The 22,243-nt window shown below is 43.5% G+C and overlaps 1 protein-coding gene across 3 annotated transcripts in view; it reads right to left on the minus strand.

Annotated features, from left to right (window-relative positions):
* Window positions 1–1,042: 1,042 nt before the first annotated feature.
* The window catches only part of RAB38 (RAB38, member RAS oncogene family), an 82,993-nt gene continuing 61,792 nt past the window's right edge, over window positions 1,043–22,243 (minus strand). For all 3 annotated transcript variants that reach the window (XM_056561398.1, XM_056561399.1, XM_056561400.1), the window contains exon 3: window positions 1,043–1,262. In XM_056561398.1, coding sequence (XP_056417373.1) covers window positions 1,110–1,262 — 153 coding nt within the window. In that variant the 3' untranslated portion in view covers window positions 1,043–1,109. The remainder of the gene's footprint in view (window positions 1,263–22,243) is intronic.

Consider the following 22,243-nt stretch of genomic DNA (forward strand, 5'->3'; position numbering starts at 1 on the left):
ACCATTTGATTAAAAAAAAAAAAAAAAAAAATGTTTTCCACCGGAGTACCTTTTCAATCCCCAAGGGGTTAAAACTAAAGAACATATAAATAAATAAATAATAATAATAATAATAACAATAAAATGTAGGCAGCATTAGGAAATAATTTCTGTGATTATGTATGGCTGAAAACCCATGCCTGCCATATCAGCTAAAACTGGTAAGCACAAGGTATATACACAAGAACCCTTACAATATTCTCTAATAATACCTGAACCTTACATTCATCTCTAATAATAATAATATTATTATTATTAATAATAATAATTTATATCTAATAATAATAATAATATAAATAAATTAATAATAATATTTTTTTTTTATATATATAAATAAATTAATAATAATAATTATTATTATTTTAGTTATATTATTATTATTATATATAAATACATTATTCATATTAATAATAATAATCATCATTATTAATATACATTTATTTATATCTAATAATAATATAAATACATTAATAATTATTATTATTTTTATATATAAATAAATTATTAATAATAATTATTATTATTATTATAATTTCAGGTATATTATTATTATTATTATTATTATATAAATGTATTATTAATATTAATAATAATCATTATTAATATTAAATTATTTATAGCTAATAATAATATAAATAAAATAATAATAATAATTCTTATTATTATTATTATATATAAATAAATTAATAACAATAATCCTCTGACCCCACTTTTGGCATATTTGATCATAACTTTTAAAGAACACTTTCTATTCACAAAGCGCAGTACCTTGTTTTATCCTAGAGATGGCGCTTGAAGAACTTTTTTTATTTTTCATTAGTTGTGTTTGACTCTGTGTCAATCATCAGTTTTATGATCTCTTGTGACTTCTCTTAGTTCCGGGGTGTAAACCTAAAACTCTCTAACCGCGTGGTGTTTGTTGACTTGACAAGTGACAAGACGCAGGTAGGTAGAGTACCTGTTCCCTGGGAGAGATGAGTCAGGGGAGGAATCATTGCCGCCATCGCAACACGGAGATTGGATTTTTATTTAACAAGCGAACCAAAAGCAACACAAAATAATAATACACATTAGAGCTTAAAGCAGGCAGAACAGCTAGCTATTTTGGAGGAATTCATCTGGGGTTTAACAACGTCCGGCTCCACGGACTGCAGTAAGTCGCTCTCGCTGGCGATGATGTGCTTCACCAGACATCGCGAGGCCTCGTCAATGTTTATGTTTTCCTGCGGAAACCAACAAATAAAAAAAAAACAGAAAAAAAAATTAGAAAAAGTTTACAATTTAAATAACTTTTTAAATCAGTGGTCTCAAACTGTGGCCCTCCAGATGTTGCAAAACTTCAACTCCCAGCATGCCCGGACAGCCAACGGCTGTCCGGGCATGCTGGGAGTTGAAGTTTTGCAACATCTGGAAGGATACAGTTTAAGACCACTGGTCCAACAGGACAATCTAGGCCCAGTTTGATTCCCCAAAGGTCCCAAACAACGGCTGTCCAGGCATGCTGGGAGTTGAAGTTTTGCAACATCTGGAGGGCCACAGTTTGAGACCACTGTTCTAAATACTTACATATTTAAATAAATAAATGTTAGACAGTTAAAGGGGAAGTTCACCCATAAAACAGGGATCATTAAAGGGGTACTCCGCCCCTAGACATCTTATCCCCTATCCAAAGGATAGGGGATAAGATGTCAGATCGCCTGTGTCCCGCTGCTGGGGACCCCCGGGGATCGCCGCTGCTGCACCTCACTATCATTGCTGCGCAGAGCGAGATCGCTCTGCACGTAATGACGGGCAATACAGGGGCCGGAGCATCGTTACGTCACGGCTCCGCCCACCTCAATACAAGTCTATGGGAGGGGGCGTGGCGGTCATCACGCCCCCTGCCATAGACTTGCATTAAGGGGACGGGCTGTGATGTCATGAGGGGCGAAGCCATGACGTCACGCTGCTCCGGCCCCGGTATCGCCCGTCATTACGCACAGAGCGAACGCGCTCTGTGCAGTAATGATAGCGGGGTGCTGCAGCGGCGATCCCCGGGGGTCCCCAGCAGCGGGACCCCGGTGATCTGACATCTTCTCCCCTATCCTTTGGATAGGGGATAAGATGCCAGGGGCGGCGTACCCCTTTAAATAGTAATAAAAAACAGTTCCTGACATGGACAGAGGTGTCAGCAGAGAGCACTGTGGTCAGACAGAAAAGAACAACACAACTTCCTCTGGAGCTTTCAGCAGCTGATAAGTACTGGAAGGATTAAGATTTTTGTAATAGAAGTCATTTACAAATCTGTTTAACTTTCTGGCACCAGTTGATAAAAAAAGAATTGTTTTCCACCAGAGTACCTCTTTACGCAAGTTGTCTTGACCATGTCTACATGCAGAAATCATTGAGTTTCTGACATGTGACTGGCTGATTGGCTATTTGTGTAAAAGGGGTACTCCGGTGAAAACCTTTTTTCTTTTAAATCAACTGGTGGCAGAAAGTTAAACATATTTGTAAATTACTTCTATTAATAAAAAATCTTAATCCTTCCAGTACTTATTAGCTGATGAATGCTACAGAGGAAATTCCTTTCTTTTTGGAACACTGATGACATCACGAGCACAGTGCTCTCTGCTGACATCTCTGTCCATTTTAGCAACCGTGCATAGCAGATGTATGCTAAGGGCAGCATGGTGGTTTAGTGGTTAGCACTGCTGCCTTGCAGTGCTGGGGCCTTGGGTTCAAATCCCACTAAGGACAACAATAAATAAAGACTTATTATTATTATTATGACGTCAGCAAAGAAAAGAATTTCCTCTGTAGTATTCAGCAGCTAATAAGTACAGGAAGGATTAAGATTTTTAAATAGAATTCATTTACAAATCTGTTTAACTTTCTGGCACCAGTTGATTTAAAAGAAAAAAGGTATTCACCGAAGTACCCCTTTAAAAAGCGACTGAACGGGTGTACCTAATAAAGTGTCCAGTAGATACATATCACCTTTTACAATATAACTCATAGTACAAACGGAGCAGTTGAAAGACAAATTCAGCTCTGCTACATGTTACGTAAAAGCATAATTCCTGACAACGATGAGTTGGTCACAGCAGGGGGCGCCGCGGCCCGCTTCCCAGATTCCACGGCTCTATAACATATCATTTTCAGAGCTCTGGAAAAAATCAAATCAAAGCGAAGAGCCAGTCAGAAGCCGGCGCTTCCCAGCGGGTTACACGGATAACCGGAGATTAGGAATGTGCGGCCCGAAATAGTTCCAGATCCTGAAACATCACATGGGTTTACGTAGACCTTAGGGCAGGGGATGTCTATGTACCCAATGGGGGGGCGTGGGGGGGCCCCCTTCCGTTCTTATGCAGATGTTCAGTAGTGTTGAGCGCGAATAATAGAAATGCGAATTTTTACAGTAAATATCGGCACGCCGCGATTTTGGGAATGTTTAGAATATAGTGGTTTATATTTGTAATGACAAATGTTTATATCTTATAGTCTATGCCCTAGTCCAGTGATTTCTAACCTCTAGCGTTCCAGCTGATGCAAAACTACAACTCCCAGCATGCCCAGACAGCCTTCGGCTGTCCGGCATGCTGGGAGTTGTAGTTTTGCAAGTGTACCTGATGCTTTAAAAAAAAAAAAAAAAAAAAATTTGACATGTCCTAGAGACATGAAGCTACACATTGTACATTTGTCTTGGTCACGTGGCTCAGAGCAGGAAGAAAACGCACTTAGTGCGTTCTTCTTCTGTCACTTTCTGGCGATTGGTTGGGGTCTGAACACTGAGACTCCGAACGATCAAAAACTTTTGAAATATCACTACAACATATGAAAAGGTTTTTTTTTTTTTTTTTTTTTTTTTTAAAGTGACAGTGCCCACTTAAACTTGTTGCTTCTCAGAATCCATCAGGATCAATGCAGGCTGCATTGCAGGAGATATAGTTCTTGTCCATCAGAGTGCTGTACAGTAGCTGAAGTGCATCTATCTATCTATCTATCTATCTCATATCTATCTATCTCATATCTATCTATCTCATATCTATCTATCTCATATCTATCTATCTCATATCTATCTATCTATCTCATATCTATCTATCTCATATCTATCTATCTATCTATCTATCTATCTATCTCATATCTATCTATTTCATATCTATCTCATATCTATCTATCTCATATCTATCTCATATCTATCTATCTCATATCTATTTATCTCATATCTATCTATCTCATCTATCAATCTATCTCATATCTATTTATCTATCTATCTCATATCTATCTATCTATCTATCTCATATCTATCTATCTATCTATCTCATATCTATCTATCTCATATCTATCTATCTATCTATCGCATATCTATCTATCTCATATCCATCTATCTATCTCATATCTATCTATCTCATATCCATCTATCTATCTCATATCTATCTATCTATCTATCTATCTCATATCTATCTATCTATCTATCTATCTATCTATCTATCTCATATCTATCTATCTATCTCATATTTATCTATCTCATATCTATCTATCTATCTATGTATCTATCTCATATCTATCTATCATCTATCTCATATCTATCTATCTATCTCATATCTATCTATCTAAGAGATAGATAGATAAATAGATAGATAGATATGAGACATATAGATAGATATGAGATAGATAGATATGTATGAGATAGATAGATATGAGATAGATAGATAGATATGTATGAGATAGATAGATATGAGTTAGATAGATGATAGATAGATATGAGATAGATAGATAGATAGATAGATATGAGATAGATAGATATGAGATAGATAGATTAACAGCTGTTTGGGCATGCTGGGAGTTGTAGTTTTACAACATCTGGAGGTCTACAGTTTGGAGACCATTGAGGTATAGGTCTCTGCTATATGGCCCTCAGAGACAGGGGCCAACCCTGGAAAGTACTGTCTTTCTTGCTATTTTGTGGTAAGCCAATGTGCAGGATTCCTTCTACAGAATGACATGGTGGGAGAAATGGAAAAAGAAGGGGTGTGTCCCAGTACCCCTAGTACTCCCTCTACAGGACTGTGATGGTGACAGAAAGGATGATGAGCTGGAGAATGACAAAATCACTCAAATAAATGCTCCCCTCCTTGAAAAAGCTATTGAGCCCTTTGCTGACACTGTTCCTTTAAAGCAGTGTTTCCCAACCAGCGTGCCTCCAGCTGTGGCAAAACTACAACTCCCAGCATGCCCGGACGGCTCTTGGCATGCTGTGAGTTGTAGTTTTGCAACAGCTGGAGGCACCCTGGTTGGGAAACACTGCTTTAAACTGACTGAGGCCTCGGTAGGCAATTACGTGAACACCTGTTATACCAGAAATACATTCCTCACCTCATTTAATTAGCGCCTGGAACAATTGCGCAGTATTTTTTATAGTAATCATTGTTTCCCGTCTCATTCGTCTAAAGAATCCTGCTCCCCGGTAAATAACTGCGCAGTAATTCGCGGCTAAATTTACAGTACTTTGTAATCAAACGCCGGGATGTGAAATCAATAGTCCCATGTTTCATGAATGCTTGGGGCCAATTTATTGGTAAACTATGCGCCGGCTGCTCGTCTTACCGCCAGCATTTAGAAAAAACACCAAAAAGCTGCTCAAAGAAGCGGAGATTAAAGAGAAGCAAATTGTAGTCTAGCTCAGGAATGTAATAGTTGTCGTCAGCGTTTTAAATGGGCACTCTCATTAGAACTAATTTTTGCTATTGCATTCCTTATGGCAAATAAAAAATCTTTCTAATGTACTTGGTTTAAAAAAATTCTATGTTTTATTTGTGTTTAAAAAAAGCTGTCACTAGGTGTCTCCCTACTTGTCCAGAGCACATTTCCCCCCATCTCTTGCACAGACTTTGGACTCCTTCTGGCCTGGTAGAAGTCCAAAATCAAGAAATGCAGTCTGGAGTGCTGAAAGGGATGGGTGCAGCCTTAGCCAATCATAGCTCATCTCACACTGAACTGCTCTGGGCTGTGAGTAGCAGAGTGAGGGAGGAAGTTCTCCCCTGTATGGCTTCAGATGATGTCACACCTGCTGGGGAACGCCCCTTCCCAGTCTGTGAATCTGACTGAGCAGAAAATCCAGAGAAATATCAAAGTAGAAAACTAAAAAATAATAAAAATAAAGGCGGGGGGGGGGGGGGGGTTTATCATGATGGGGGCAGTGAACTGGGGGGATTATAAAATTTAACAAGATCATGAGAGGTACTCTTTAAATCCTCCTCCTTCAGATCTTTGGGTCTTCTGCAGAGCATTGCCTCTTATGAAGGCTGATGGCAGCCACCTCCAGGGGGACTGGAGGGACTGACCTGTGCTGCTGGATCGTTGGAGGTGAGTGACAGCCTCCTGCTGTTGCTTAGCAACAGCTCCCAGCATGCAACAAGGGCATGCTGGGAGCTGTAGTTATGCAACAGCAGGAGGCAGACCACCACAACTCCCAGCATTCCCTTATGGGCATGCTGGGACTTGTAGTTTTGCAACAGCTGAAGGCACATTCTTTCTATGTAAAAGTGTACCTTCAGCTGTTGTGTAACTACAACTCCCAGCTTGCACAATCAGCTAAAGTGCATGCTGGGAGTTGTAGTGGTGCATCTGCTGGTTGCATAACTACAACTCCCAGCATGCCCGTTGGCTGTCGGTGACTGCTGAGAGTTGTAGTTTTGCAACAGCTGAAGGCACACTGAGTTAAGTAGTAAACCAGTGTGTCTCCAGCTGTTGCATAACTACAATCCCCAGCATCCCCAGCCAATGTAGTATGCCTCCGGCTGTTGCATAACTACAAGACCCAGCATGCCCTTCCGCTGTCCGTACATGCTGGGGGTTGTAGCTTTTGCAACAGCTGAAGGCACACTGGTTGCAAAACACTGAGTTTGTTACCAAACTCGGTGTTTCACAACCTGTGTGTCTCCAGCTGTTGCAAAACTACAACTCCCAGCATGCACTGATAGACCGTCCATGCTGGGAGTTGTAGTTTTGCAACAGCTGGATGTTCCCCCCCCCCCCCCCAATGTGAACGTACAGGGTACACTCACATGGGCGGAGGATTACAGTAAGTATCCGGCTGCAAGTTTGAGCTGCGTCAAATTTTCTGCTGCAGCTCAAACTGCCAGCGAGAAACTACTGTGAACCCCCCGCCCGTGCGACTGTACTCTAAAAACACTACACTACACTACCACAAAATAAAATAAAAAGTAAAAAACACTACATATACACATACCCCTACACAGCCCCCCTTCCCTCCCCAATAAAAATGAAAAACGTCTGGTACGCCACTGTTTCCAGAACGAAGCCTCCAGCTGTTGCAAAACAACTACTTCCAGTATTGCCAGATAGCCACTGACTGTCCAGGCATGCTGGGAGTTTTACAACAGCTGGAGGCCCCCTGTTTGGGAATCACTGGCGTAGAATACCCCTATGTCCACCCCTATGCAATCCCTAATTTAGGCCTCAAATGCGCATGGCACTCTCACTTTGGAGCCCTGTCGTATTTCAAGGCAACAGTTTAGGGCCACATATGGGGTATCGCCGTACTCGGGAGAAATTGGGCTTCAAATTTTGTGGGGTATTTTTTGCTATTACCCTTTTTAAAAATGTAAAATTTTTGGGAAAACAAGCATTTTAGGTTAAAAAAAATTTTTTTTTTTTACATATACAAAAGTCATAAAACACCTGTGGGGTATAAAGGTTCACTTAACCCCTTGTTACGTTCCCCGAGGGGTCTAGTTTCCAAAATGGTATGCCATGTGTTTTTTTTTTGCTGTCCTGGCACCATAGGGGCTTCCTAAATGCGGCATGCCCCCAGAGCAAAATTTGCTTTCAAAAAGCCAAACGTGACTCCTTCTCTTCTGAGACCTGTAGTGTGCCAGCAGAGCACTTTTCACCTCCATATGGGGTGTTTTCTGAATCGGGAGAAATTGGGCTTCAAATTTTGGGGGGTGTTTTCTGCTATTACCCTTTTTAAAAATGTAAAAATTTTGGGAAACCAAGCATTTTAGGTAAAAAAAAATAAAAAATGTTCACATATGCAAAAGTCGTGAAACACCTGTAGGGTATTAAGGTTCACATTACCCCTTGTTACGTTCCCCGAGGGGTCTAGTTTCCAAAATGGTATGCCATGTGTTTTTTTTTTTGCTGTTCTGGCACCATAGGGGCTTCCTAAATGCGGCATGCCCCCAGAGCAAAATTTGCTTTCAAAACGCCAAATGTGACTCCTTCTCTTCTGAGACCTGTAGTGCGCCAGCAGAGCACTTTTCACCCCCATATGGGGTGTTTTCTGAATCGGGAGAAATTGGGCTTCAAATTTTGGGGGGTATTTCCTGCTATTACCCTTTTTAAAAATGTTAACATTTTGGGAAACCAAGCATATTAGGTAAAAAATAAAAAAAAATTTTTACATATGCAAAAGTCGTGAAACACCTGTAGGGTATTAAGGTTCACATTACCCCTTGTTACGTTCCCCGAGGGGTCTAGTTTCCAAAATGGTATGCCATGTGTTTTTTTTTTTTGCTGTTCTGGCACCATAGGGGCTTCCTAAATGCGACATGCCCCCAGAGCAAAATTTGCTTTCAAAAAGCCAAATGTGACTCCTTCTCTTCTGAGACCTGTAGTGCGCCAGCAGAGCAATTTTCACCCCCATATGGGGTGTTTTCTGAATCGGGAGAAATTGGGTTTCAAATTTTGGGGGGTATTTTCTACTATTACACTTTTTAAAAATGTAAAATTTTTGGGAAACCAAGCATTTTAGGTAAAAAAAAATATTATTTTTTTTTACATATGCTAAAGTCGTGAAACACCTGTGGGGTATTAAGGTTCACTTTACCCCTTGTTACGTTCCCTGAGGAGTCTAGTTTCCAAAATGGTATGCCATGTGTGTTTTTTTGCTGTTCTGGCACCATAGGGGCTTCCTAAAGGTGACATGCCCCCCAAAAACCATTTGACGCTCCTTCCCTTCTGAGCCCTCTACTGCGCCCGCCGAACAATTAACATAGACATATGAGGTATGTGCTTACTCAAGAGAAATTGGGTTTCAAATACAAGTAAAAATTTTCTCCTTTTTACCCCTTTCAAAAATTCAAAAATTGGGTCTACAAGAAAATGAGAGTGTAAAAAATGAAGATTTTGAATTTTCTCCTTCACTTTGCTGCTATTCCTGTGAAACACCTAAAGGGTTAATACACTTACTGAATGTCATTTTGAATACTTTGGGGGTTGTAGTTTTTATAATGGGGTCTTTTATGGGGCATTTCTAATATGAAGGCCCTTCAAATCCACTTCAAATGTGAACTGGTCCATGAAAAATAGCGAGTTTGAAAATTTTGTGAAAAATGTCAAAATTGCTGCTGAACTTTGAAGCCCTCTGGTGTCTTCCAAAAGTAAAAACTCATAAATTTTATGATGCAAACATAAAGTAGACATATTGTATATGTGAACCCAAAAATGTTTTATTTTGAATATCCATTTTCCTTACAAGCAGAGAGCTTCAAAGTTAGAAAAATGCTACATTTTCATTTTTTTCATCAAATTTGGTGATTTTTCACCAAGAAAGGATGCAAGTTACCATAAAATGTTACCACTAAGTTAAAGTAGAATATGTCACGAAAAAACAATCTCGGAATCAGAATGATAACTAAAAGCATTCCAGAGTTATTAATGTTTAAAGTGACAGTGGTCAGAATTGCAAAAAACGCTCCGGTCCTTAAGGTGAAAAAGGGCTCGGTCCTTAAGGGGTTAAAGGGGTACTCCGGTGAAAAAGTTTTTTTTTTTTTTTAATCAACTAGTGCCAGAAAGTTAAACAGATTTGTAAATTACTTCTATTAAAAAATCTTAATCCTTCCAGTACTTATTAGCTGCTGAATACTACAGAAGAAATTATTTTCTTTTTGGAACACAGAGCTCTCTGCTGACATCACGAGCACAGTGCTCTCTGCTGACATCTCTGTTCATTTTAAGAACTGTCCAGAGTAGGAGAAAATCCCCATGGCAAACATATGCTGCTCTGGACAGTTCCTAAAATGGACAGAGATGTCAGCAGAGAGCACTGTGCTCGTGATTCAGCAGAGAGCTCTGTGTTCCAAAAAGAAAATAATTTCCTCTGTAGTATTCAGCAGCTAATAAGTACTGGAAGGATTAAGATTTTTAATAGAAGTAATTTACAAATCTGTTTATCTTTCTGGCACCAGTTGATTAAAAAAAAAGTTTTGCACTGGAGTACCCCTTTAAAATGGTTGTCCAGCAAAAAAGGATAGGGGATAAGTATCTGATCGTGGGGGGTCCATAATGGGGCGCCGGAGGTGCCCCCAGAGGTAGGACATCTTGAGATCACATACCTATTGCCTATATTCTTCGGATAAGGGATAAGATAATTTTAACTGGACAGCCCCTATAATAGGATAGTGCCCCTTTAATAGTGCTGTGAAGAGGAATATGCCTGACCCCTAAATTCTTCTATTTTATGCTAATTTTGTCCCATTTAAATGTTCAAATCATCCGACTAAGCCTATGGGGGAGATTTATCGAAACCTGTCCAGAGAAAAAGTTGCCCAGTTGCTCATAGCAACCAATCAGATCGCTTCTTTCATTTTTAACAAGGCCTCTGCAAAATGAAAGAAGCGATCTGATTGGTTGCTATGGACAACTGGGCAACTTTTCCTTTGCACAGGTTTTGATAAATCTCCCCCTATGTTACCATTACGTTTCACCCCATACAATTAGGGTCAGGTGCAGAGGTAGCAGTCGCACCAGGGCCTTGATGGCTGACGGAGCCCCATGACACCTCTGCCCCATAAAAAGACACCAGTATTATAAATGGCAAATGGTACACATGGGGCCCTGTTACACATGATAGGACTGGGACCCAAAAGCTACATGTTACACCTCTGATCGGGGTATACGTTGCCAACCTGTCAAAAAAAAGGTTGTTTCCATGGTGTTTGAGGGACAAAATATTTGTGGGGTCTAAGGCAGCCCTTTAGCTTTAAAGGGGTACTCCAGCACTTAGACATCTTATCCCCTATCCAAAGGATGGGGATAAGATGCCGGATCGCGGGGGTACTGCAGCTGGGGACCCCTGTGATCTTGCATGCCGCACCCCATTTAAAATCAGTCCCCGGATCGTGTTCGCTCCGGGTCTGATTACTGTTGATCACGGGGCCGGATAACAACGCTCCGGCCCCGTGATCGACAGTAATCAGACCCGGAGCGAACACGATCCGGGGACTGATTTTAAATGGGGTGCGGCATGCAAGATCACGGCGGTCCCCAGCGGCAGTACCCCCGCGATCCGGCATCTTATCCCCATCCTTTGGATAGGGGATAAGATGTCTAAGCGCCAGAGTACCCCTTTAACTAGGTCTATAAGGCCCAGGCATGGGGCAGCAGCACTTTATTAGGGAGCAGATTATTTAAAAAAAAATTTCGGCAGCGGCCACCAACTTTGGGCTACACTCTTCCCGGAGACAGCCACCTGACAAGCCGAGCATGGCTGCCAGCTGGGCATCATCCAACGTTTAACAATTGGCAGATGATGGCGGAGACTCTCCTCAATGGATGACGCTGAGCTGGCGGCGATGCTCAGCTTGTTACTAAGTCATTGTTTCCCAACCAGTGTGCCTCCAGCTGTTGCAAAACTACAACTCCCAGCATGCCTGGACAGCCAAAGGCTGTCCAGGCATGCTGGGAGTTGTAGTTTTGCAACAGCTGGAGTCACATTGGTTGGGAAACACTGACACATTGGCACCCTCAAACTAGCCCACAAACCCCTCCCCCAAAAGGTAGGACTTAGAAAGAGAAAGGGGCGTCATTTTCAGAGGTGCGGTCTTCAATAGAAGGACCAGGTACATTTTTATTACGGGGGTGGATGAGTTTAGTCAGATCTAGGGCAGCACAGGCCTAAATACTCCACTGTAAGTACCAACATTCCTCCATTCCCCGGACTATGAAGAAAGTCCTGGTCTAGCTAAGGCGCATTTCCTAGCTGAATATTCCTGCAGAATTACACTCGGAATTTACACCGTGTGAACATCGCCTAAGAGGTAAATGCTAGAGTCCCTGGTGGGCTAGGTGCTAAAAGGAGTCACTGCCAAGATTATTGGGGTCTGGTGTACATTGAAAGTGATTCAAGAGACTTAACGAGTTAAAGGGGTACTCCTGTGGAAATTTTTTCAACTGGTGCCAGAAAGTTAAGCAGATCTGTAAATTACTTCTATTAAAACATCTTAATCCTTCCAGTACTTTTTAGGGGCTGTATACTACAGAGGAAGTGCTTTACTTTTTAGATTTTTCTGATGTCATGACCACAGTGCTCTCTGCTGACCTCTGCTGTCCATTTTAGGAACTGTCCAGAGCAGCATATGTTTGCTATGGGGATTTTCTCCTGTTCTGGACAGTTCCTAAAATGGACAGCAGAGGTCAGCAGAGAGCACTGTGGTCATGACATCAGAGAAATCTAAAAAGAAAAGCATTTCCTCTGTAGTATACCGCCCCTAAAAAGTACTGGAAGGATTAAGATTTTTTAATAGAAGTAATTTACAAATCTGTTTAACTTTCTGGCACCAGTCAGTTTTCCACGGGAGTACCCCTTTAATGTCAGTATCCATGGTGGTTTAGGGCAGTAAAGGGTTACTGGCAGTGTGATGTCCCAGTACAGGCCATGGTCCTGTACTACCCTTAGGCCCTGTCCGGTTGAGACCCTCAGTGACCTGGGGGCTCCCCTGCATGGTCTCCCCCTGTTGTTCCCAGAATGTTGTGTATATCACTTTAATGCCTAGACAGTCTCCTAATGTATAGATAGAGCAGAGGACCTGTGGGAGGTCTCAAGGACCTGTGTAAGCTTTCACGTGGTATGTTATGTTGTCACATGAATTGTTGTCACTTGTTCTCCCAGAGAGCACCAGCTTAATCTATGACCTTCAGCTTGACCAATGGGCTTTAGTCCAGCCCCCCACTATATAGAGGGGCAGCCATTACAATTCTCTCTCTTCCTTTACCTCCATTTGACCATAACTGGTTGTGGACTCTCATTTCACTACTAGCAACTGGGATAGTGGAGAATCCTGGCGTGTGGTGTTCCGGAACCCGACTCTGGCTTTGATTGACAGCCGGGTCCTGCCGCTGAACTCCTGAGCTGTCCGCGGCAGTCTTGGAGATCGCTAGGACGTATGCATACCTCCTATAGCAGGAAGGGGTTAAAGGGGTTGTCTGAAGAATTAAAGTGTACCTTTCATATCATAGAAAACAATTTATGCTTCTATTTGTTACTTTTTATTTGTCTAGCTTCTGTATTTGGCTGAGAATCAGCAAGTACAGATCTCAGTGCAAGTCATCAGCATCTGGAAGACCCCAAAGCTACAGTCATTCCAGTAAGTCTCAAGTCTATGTCTGCTGTCACTGAAACTAGTCAAGTCCTGCATATAGTCAAGTCCAATCTTGGGTCCTGGCCACCTCTCTGGCAAATCTGGCCTTAGCTGTGAAGATAATTCCATCGGTCTTATACTCAGTAAATCCTCCGTTTGACCATAGCTGGTTGTGGACTCTCATTTCACTACTAGCAACTGGGATAGCGGAGAATCCGGGCGTATGGTGTTTCGGAACCCGTAAACCACATTGGCGTCACGAACAATAATAGTTAATACCATCTGATCCCACCACTCACACCGCTACACCCGTGGTCCCGCCATACACCCGTGGGCCACCACAGTGGTATCTCTGGTGGTCTAGGGTAATGAAAGTGTTTCATGTAATTATCTCTAGTGTTCCGCCCATGGATCTTTGCTGGAAATGGAACTGGTGTATTAAAGGGGTACTCCGGTGGAAAACTTTTTTTCTTTTCTTTTTTTCTTCAAATTAGCTGGTGCCAGAAAGTTAAACAGATTTGAAAATTACTTCTATTTAATAATCATAATCCTTCCATTACTTATCAGCTGCTGTATGCTCCAGAGGAGGTTGTGTAATTTTTTTTTCTGTTTGACCACAGTGCTCTCTGCTGACACCTCTGCCCATGTCAGGAACTGTCCAGAGCAGGAGCAAATCCCCTCAGCAAGCCTCTCCTGCTCCGGACAGTTTCTGACAGGGACAGAGATGGCAGCAGAGAGCACTGTGATCAGACTGGAAAGAACTACATAACTTCATCTGGAGCATACAACAGCTGACAAGTACAGGAAGGATTAAGAATTTAAATAGAAGTAATTTACAAACCTGTATAATTTTCTAGAACCAGTTGATTTGGAAAAAAAAAAAATAATAATAATGTTTTCCACCGGAGTGAGCTTGTCACTGTCAGAATGAATTGTACTTTAGAAGGCCCAAGCCTGTGTCAGCGCCAGATAATACAAAATCTTCAGTGTCCTCCACGGCCGAACCTTCTCCAGACATCAACTCTCCAGCAAATTATGACCTACAGGTAAGTGCACTCGACACAACATACAGTAAGTGCCACAAAGCTCAGCAAACATTAATCTTATCCAACTCCTAGGAAATAGAAATATCAGGGGCGCTAGTAGCACAAAGATGAGTCATCTGCCCATCTGAAGCCTTTAATGTACTTGTTATTTTTTTTACCTTAAAGGGGTATTCCAGGATTTATTTTTTTTATTTGACTATGCTACAGGGGCTGTGAAGTTAGTGTAGTTCATAATATAGTGTCTGTACCTGTGTGTGACGGTTTTCTCACAATTCTTATGTGATTTTCATCCCACTATTTATTTTTACCAGCATACAAAATGACTGTTGTCTCAGATTTTCCCAGCTTGCAATGTGGTCGAGACCTGACTCATTAGTCAGCTGATGACAGGGAGCCTGTCTGCTTCAATGGTTGGAGAGAGCAATCTGCAAGTAATGCAACAGCTGTAGGCACCCTGATTGAAAACCACAGGTCTGCAGCGCATTTATGTTTCAATGGGTGGGGTGGCTGATGTGTGGGAAGGAGGAAAATGGAATTATGGGATTTGTAGTCAAACAAGAAAACTGAAAACAGGAAATACAAGTTCACAGAAAGCTAGCCACAGTGTTATGGTAATGTCACAGCATAGCCATTTATCCCCAAGACAAGCGCAGACCCTTCCTAAGCCATGTCCATTACTGTCTGCCAGGTACGTACTAAAATAACCTTATGGTGGAGAACCCCTTTAATGACTAGGCTCTTTTTTTATTTTTTTATTTGACATGTATCTTTAAATGGTAATAGCTTTAGAACGCTTTTTCTGAGACTGTTTCTTCATGACATATTGTACCTTATATAAGTGGTGCATTTTTGTTGACACATGCAGCATCTTTTGTGAAAAACTCCAAAATATTGTGAAAAACTGGAAAAAAAAATTTTACATTTTTTTTTTAATGGTGTACACTGTGCGGTAAAAGTGATGTTATATTTATTCTGTGGGTCAGTACGATTATGGCAAATTATTGGTGAATTTTGTGCTTTTTTTGATGTTTTTCTTTTTTTTTACGGCATTCACCGTGCGGGATAATTTACATTATAGTTTTATAGTACACGTCATTACGGACGTGGCAATACCTACTATGTATATGATTTGTGTTTTTTATCTTTTTTGGTGATAAAACAGTTTTTTTTTTGGGAAGGTCGCTAGGACGTGTGCATACGTCCTATAGCAGGAAGGAGTTAAAGGGGTTGTCTGAAGAATGAAAGTGTACCTTTCATATCATAGAAAAAAATTATGTTTCTATTTGTTACTTTTTATGTGTCTAGCTTCTGTATTTGGCTCACAAATCCCTCTGTTCTGCTGCTCACTCATTTTGACATCCACTTCTCAGGAAGGGGCTTGTCCGAGCCAAGCACTGAGCCTGCCCTCACTCACCATGCATTCACTTCCTCCCTGACTCTGCTGTGCTTACCTGAAGCACAGCAGAGTCAGGGAGGAAGTGAATGCATGCAGCACCCGATCCCTGCTGCAAAGCACTTCCTGCTCTCTTCTATATTCCTGATCAGCCAATCATCGGCTGAGTGAAGTCAATGATGTTGCCAGGGATTGGCTGAACAGGCAGGAGGAGAGCAGGAAATGAAGATAAAGATAGGTATAAGGCTATCCTTCATATAAAATAGGGATAGGCATAAGGCTATCCTTCATATAAGATAGAGATAGGCATAAGGCTATCTTTCATATAAGATAGAGATATGCATAAGGCTATCCTTCATATAAGATAGAGATAGGTATAAGGCTATCCTTCATATAAGATAGGGATAAGCATAAGGCTATCCTTCATATAAGATAGAGATAGATATAAGGCTATCCTTCATATAAGATAGGGATAGGTATAAGGCTATCCTTCATATAAGATAGGGATAGGTATAAGGCTATCTTTCATATAAGATAGAGATTGGCATAAGGCTATCCTTCATATAAGATAGAGATAGGCATAAGGCTATCCTTCATATAAGATACAGATAGGCATTAGGCTATCCTTCATATAAGTTTCACCTGTGAGGCCTGTTATATCTATACCAGCAAGGGTGGGGCTTGTAACCTGTCTCCCCCCTCCCATTGTATGTGTGCTGAGTTCACACTGGAGGCGACTGGGGAGCAGTCTGCAAGTTGGACCTTAGGCTGCTGTATATCTGGTTCCTGGTTCTATGCATCTGGCCAGGCAAAAAAGGTTAGTGGTTAGGTCCCGCATCACATGAGAAACCTTGGCGTGGTGTGCGGGCTCAGGTATGTCCTTCATATAAGGATATACTGGCTAATGTCTCATTTTTACATCAGTTTTGAGGATTAGCTAATATCATTGTACATATTTACCATAGGATTGAAACCCCACTTTTGTCCATAGGTGCGGGTCCTCTACCCCATTGTATGAGTGCACAATTGCACTTGGGGTTGAGCACCTGTTATCACCTTGAGACTATGTTGTTTTGGTTATCCTTCATATAAGATAGAGATTGGCATAAGGCTATCCTTCATATAAGATAGGGCCAGGGACTATTCATATATTGGGCAGACTAGATGGGCCGAATGGTTCTTATCTGCCTACACATTCTGTTTCCATGTTTCATTGTTTGTAGTGTTTGTTCTAAAGTATTTTAACTTTTTTTTTAACCTTGCCTAATTTTAGTCTTTTTAATCAAATTTTATACATGAGCAGCATTTACAAAGACCATCTACTTATAAGCCGCACGCCTTGTCCTATGTTATCTATACTCCCCAGTGTATGGTAATGGATTATACCCCATGGAGAATCGACGGATTCTCCACACTTTAAAAGATCCATCTAACAAGGGGACATTTGTTGACATGTTTTTGTTGTCACTTATATATAAGCATAACCTGTCACATGGACCCCCCCCCCCCCCCCCCCATCATTCCCCACTGCGGATCGTTCTTTTCCGGGGCTGTGCCTTTTCATTGACTTTTCCTATTACTGGAGCTGAACTAACTCCTGCTTTAAAGTATGTTTGTTATTACTAAATTAATTCAACCACGGAAACTAAATTCGTAAATTAGGTGGAAAATTTGGGGACAAAGCATTTTGTCTTCGATGAAAGGGGTCGGGTCAAGAGTTTAAGGACTGACGTGTAAAAAAAGTTTCCGCATGTGGTAATGAGGCATGAAATAAAAAAAAGCTCAAACTCTCAGGCCTTAAAGGGGTACTCTACTGGCCAGCGTTCGGAACATTGAGTATTGAATGCTGTGTGCACGCTGCGGGGGTTGGCCACGCCTCCTCGTGACATCATGCCATGCATTGAGAGGCATGGCATGATGTAACGAGGGGGCGTGGCCAACCCCCGCAGCGTGCACACAGCATTCAATACTCAATGTTCCGAACGCTGGCCAGTGGAGTACTCCTTTAATATGGCTTTAGAAATAAGAAAGAAGCAAGGCCTTGTTCCAATAAAATTCAAAAATGTATTTCAAATTCTCTAAAAACAGAGGTCCCCTCAAAAGTCCTTTAGGCCCACAAACATTTTAACGTTTCCCTTTTCTATTCCAATGGTGTAAATGAAAAAACCTGGAATGTTGGTGGACCTTGAGGACTGGGTTAAGGACCATTAGTCTAAAAGCATCAATAGATACACCGACATTCCACCTTCACGGCCTTCAAAAAGTCTTCAGATCCTGTTGGAGCGGTGTCCAGGAGGGGGTCTCGATCCAACATGTTGGAGAGCCAATGTAGCCCTTTCTCTTGGGCCATCTGCCATATCTGCTCCATTTATATTGCTTGGCAGAAGGTGTATGACCAAATGCCACGAGGTTTAGGGGCAACTGATAGACGAGGAGGAGGGGGTTTTGCTACCAAACTGGAGGTGGGGAGCCCCACCCCTCGAAAAACCAATAGAATTGGGGAAATGGTTGTTACGCCGAGCGCTCCGGGTCCCCGCTCCTCCCCGGAGCGCTCGCTTCACTCCCTCCGCTGCAGCGCTCCGGTCACGTCCTCTGACCCGGGGCGCTGCGATCCTGCTGCCAGCCGGGATGCGATTCGCGATGCGGGTAGCGCCCGCTCGCGATGCGCACCCCGGCTCCCCTACCTGACTCGCTCCCCGTCTGTTCTGTCCCGGCGCGCGCGGCCCCGCTCCCTAGGGCGCGCGCGCGCCGGGTCTCTGCGATTTAAAGGGCCACTGCGCCGCTGATTGGCGCAGTGGTTCCAATTAGGGTTTTCACCTGTGCACTTCCCTATATTACCTCACTTCCCTTGCACTCCCTTGCCGGATCTTGTTGCCTTAGTGCCAGTGAAAGCGTTCCTTGTGTGTTCCTTGCCTGTGTTTCCAGACCTTCTGCCGTTGCCCCTGACTACGATCCTTGCTGCCTGCCCCGACCTTCTGCTACGTCCGACCTTGCTTCTGCCTACTCCCTTGTACCGCGCCTATCTTCAGCAGCCAGAGAGGTGAGCCGTTGCTAGTGGATACGACCTGGTCACTACCGCCGCAGCAAGACCATCCCGCTTTGCGGCGGGCTCTGGTGAAAACCAGTAGTGGCTTAGAACCGGTCCACTAGCACGGTCCACGCCAATCCCTCTCTGGCACAGAGGGTCCACTACCTGCCAGCCGGCATCGTGACAGTAGATCCGGCCATGGATCCCGCTGAAGTTCCTCTGCCAGTTGTCGCTGACCTCACCACGGTGGTCGCCCAGCAGTCACAACAGATAGCGCAACAAGGCCAACAGCTGTCTCAACTGACCGTTATGCTACAACAGTTGCTACCACAGCTTCAGCAGTCATCTCCTCCGCCAGCTCCTGCACCTCCTCCGCAGCGAGTGGCCGCTCCTGGGATACGCTTATCCTTGCCGGATAAATTTGATGGGGACTCTAAGTTTTGCCGTGGCTTTCTTTCCCAATGTTCCCTGCATCTGGAGATGATGTCGGACCTGTTTCCCACTGAAAGGTCTAAGGTGGCTTTCGTAGTCAGTCTTCTGTCCGGAAAAGCCCTGTCATGGGCCACACCGCTCTGGGACCGCAATGACCCCGTCACTGCCTCTGTACACTCCTTCTTCTCGGAAATCCGAAGTGTCTTTGAGGAACCTGCCCGAGCCTCTTCTGCTGAGACTGCCCTGTTGAACCTGGTCCAGGGTAATTCTTCCGTTGGCGAGTATGCCGTACAATTCCGTACACTTGCTTCAGAATTGTCCTGGAATAATGAGGCCCTCTGCGCGACCTTCAAAAAAGGCCTATCCAGCAACATTAAAGATGTTCTGGCCGCACGAGAAATTCCTGCTAATCTACATGAACTTATTCACCTAGCCACTCGCATTGACATGCGTTTTTCTGAAAGGCGTCAGGAACTCCGCCAAGATATGGACTCTGTTCGCACGAGGCGTTTCGTCTCCTCGGCTCCTCTCTCCTCTGGTCCCCTGCAATCTGTTCCTGTGCCTCCCGCCGTGGAGGCTATGCAGGTCGACCGGTCTCGCCTGACACCTCAAGAGAGGACACGACGCCGTATGGAGAACCTCTGCCTGTACTGTGCTAGTACCGAACACTTCCTGAGGGAATGTCCTATCCGTCCTCCCCGCCTGGAAAGACGTACGCTGACTCCGCACAAAGGTGAGACAGTCCTTGATGTCTACTCTGCTTCTCCACGTCTTACTGTGCCTGTGCGGATGTCTGCCTCTGCCTTCTCCTTCTCTACAGTGGCCTTCTTGGACTCTGGATCTGCAGGAAATTTTATTTTGGCCTCTCTCGTCAACAGGTTCAACATCCCAGTGACCAGTCTCGCCAGACCCCTCTACATCAATTGTGTAAATAATGAAAGATTGGACTGTACCATACGTTTCCGCACGGAGCCCCTTCTTATGAGCATCGGATCTCATCATGAGAGGATTGAACTTTTGGTCCTCCCCAATTGCACCTCGGAGATTCTCCTTGGACTTCCCTGGCTTCAACTTCATTCCCCAACCCTGGATTGGTCCACTGGGGAGATCAAGAGTTGGGGGTCCTCTTGTTCCAAGAACTGTCTAAAACCGGTTCCCAGTAACCCTTGCCGTAACTCTGTGGTTCCTCCAGTAACCGGTCTCCCTAAGGCCTATATGGACTTCGCGGATGTTTTCTGCAAAAAACAAGCTGAGACTCTACCTCCTCACAGGCCTTATGATTGCCCTATCGACCTCCTCCCGGGTACTACTCCACCCCGGGGCAGAATTTATCCTCTCTCTGCCCCAGAGACTCTTGCCATGTCCGAATACGTCCAGGAGAATCTAAAAAAGGGCTTTATCCGTAAATCCTCCTCTCCTGCCGGAGCCGGATTTTTCTTTGTGTCCAAAAAAGATGGCTCCCTACGTCCTTGCATTGACTACCGCGGTCTTAATAAAATCACGGTTAAGAACCGCTACCCCTTACCCCTCATCTCTGAACTCTTTGATCGCCTCCAAGGTGCCCACATCTTCACTAAATTGGACTTAAGAGGCGCCTATAACCTCATCCGCATCAGAGAGGGGGACGAGTGGAAAACGGCATTTAACACCAGAGATGGACACTTTGAGTATCTGGTCATGCCCTTTGGACTGTGCAATGCCCCTGCCGTCTTCCAAGACTTTGTCAATGAAATTTTTCGTGATCTGTTATACTCCTGTGTTGTGGTATATCTGGACGATATCCTAATTTTTTCTGCCAATCTAGAAGAACACCGCCAGCATGTCCGTATGGTTCTTCAGAGACTTCGTGACAACCAACTCTATGCCAAAATTGAGAAATGTCTGTTTGAATGCCAATCTCTTCCTTTTCTAGGATATTTGGTCTCTGGCCAGGGACTACAGATGGATCCAGACAAACTCTCTGCCGTCTTAAATTGGCCACGCCCCTCCGGACTCCGTGCTATCCAACGCTTTTTGGGGTTCGCCAATTATTACAGGCAATTTATTCCACATTTTTCTACCATTGTGGCTCCTATCGTGGCTTTAACCAAAAAAAATGCTGATCCCAAGTCCTGGCCTCCTCAAGCAGAAGACTCCTTTAAACGACTCAAGTCTGCCTTTTCTTCGGCTCCCGTGCTCTCCAGACCTGACCCTTCCAAACCCTTCCTATTGGAGGTTGATGCCTCCTCAGTAGGAGCTGGAGCTGTTCTTCTACAAAAAAATTCTTCCGGGCATGCTGTCACTTGTGGTTTTTTCTCTAGGACCTTCTCTCCAGCGGAGAGGAACTACTCCATCGGGGATCGAGAGCTTCTAGCCATTAAATTAGCACTTGAGGAATGGAGGCATCTGCTGGAGGGATCAAGATTTCCTGTTATTATCTTCACCGACCACAAGAACCTCTCCTACCTCCAGTCGGCCCAACGGCTGAATCCTCGCCAGGCCCGGTGGTCTCTGTTCTTTGCCCGATTTAATTTTGAGATTCACTTTCGTCCTGCCGATAAGAACATTAGGGCCGATGCTCTCTCTCGTTCCTCGGATGCCTCAGAAGTTGATCTCCCTCCGCAACACATCATTCCACCTGACTGCCTGATCTCCACTTCTCCTGCCTCCATCAGGCAGACTCCTCCAGGAAAGACCTTTGTTTCTCCACGCCAACGCCTCGGAATCCTCAAATGGGGTCACTCCTCCCATCTCGCAGGTCATGCGGGCATCAAGAAATCTGTGCAACTCATCTCCCGCTTCTATTGGTGGCCGACTCTGGAGACGGATGTTGGGGACTTTGTGCGAGCCTGCACTATCTGTGCCCGGGATAAGACTCCTCGCCAGAAGCCCGCTGGTTTTCTTCATCCTCTGCCTGTCCCCGAACAGCCTTGGTCTCTGATTGGTATGGATTTTATTA

This window comes from Hyla sarda, chromosome 2 (assembly GCF_029499605.1).
Source record: "Hyla sarda isolate aHylSar1 chromosome 2, aHylSar1.hap1, whole genome shotgun sequence".
Classification (NCBI taxonomy): Eukaryota; Metazoa; Chordata; class Amphibia; order Anura; family Hylidae; genus Hyla; species Hyla sarda.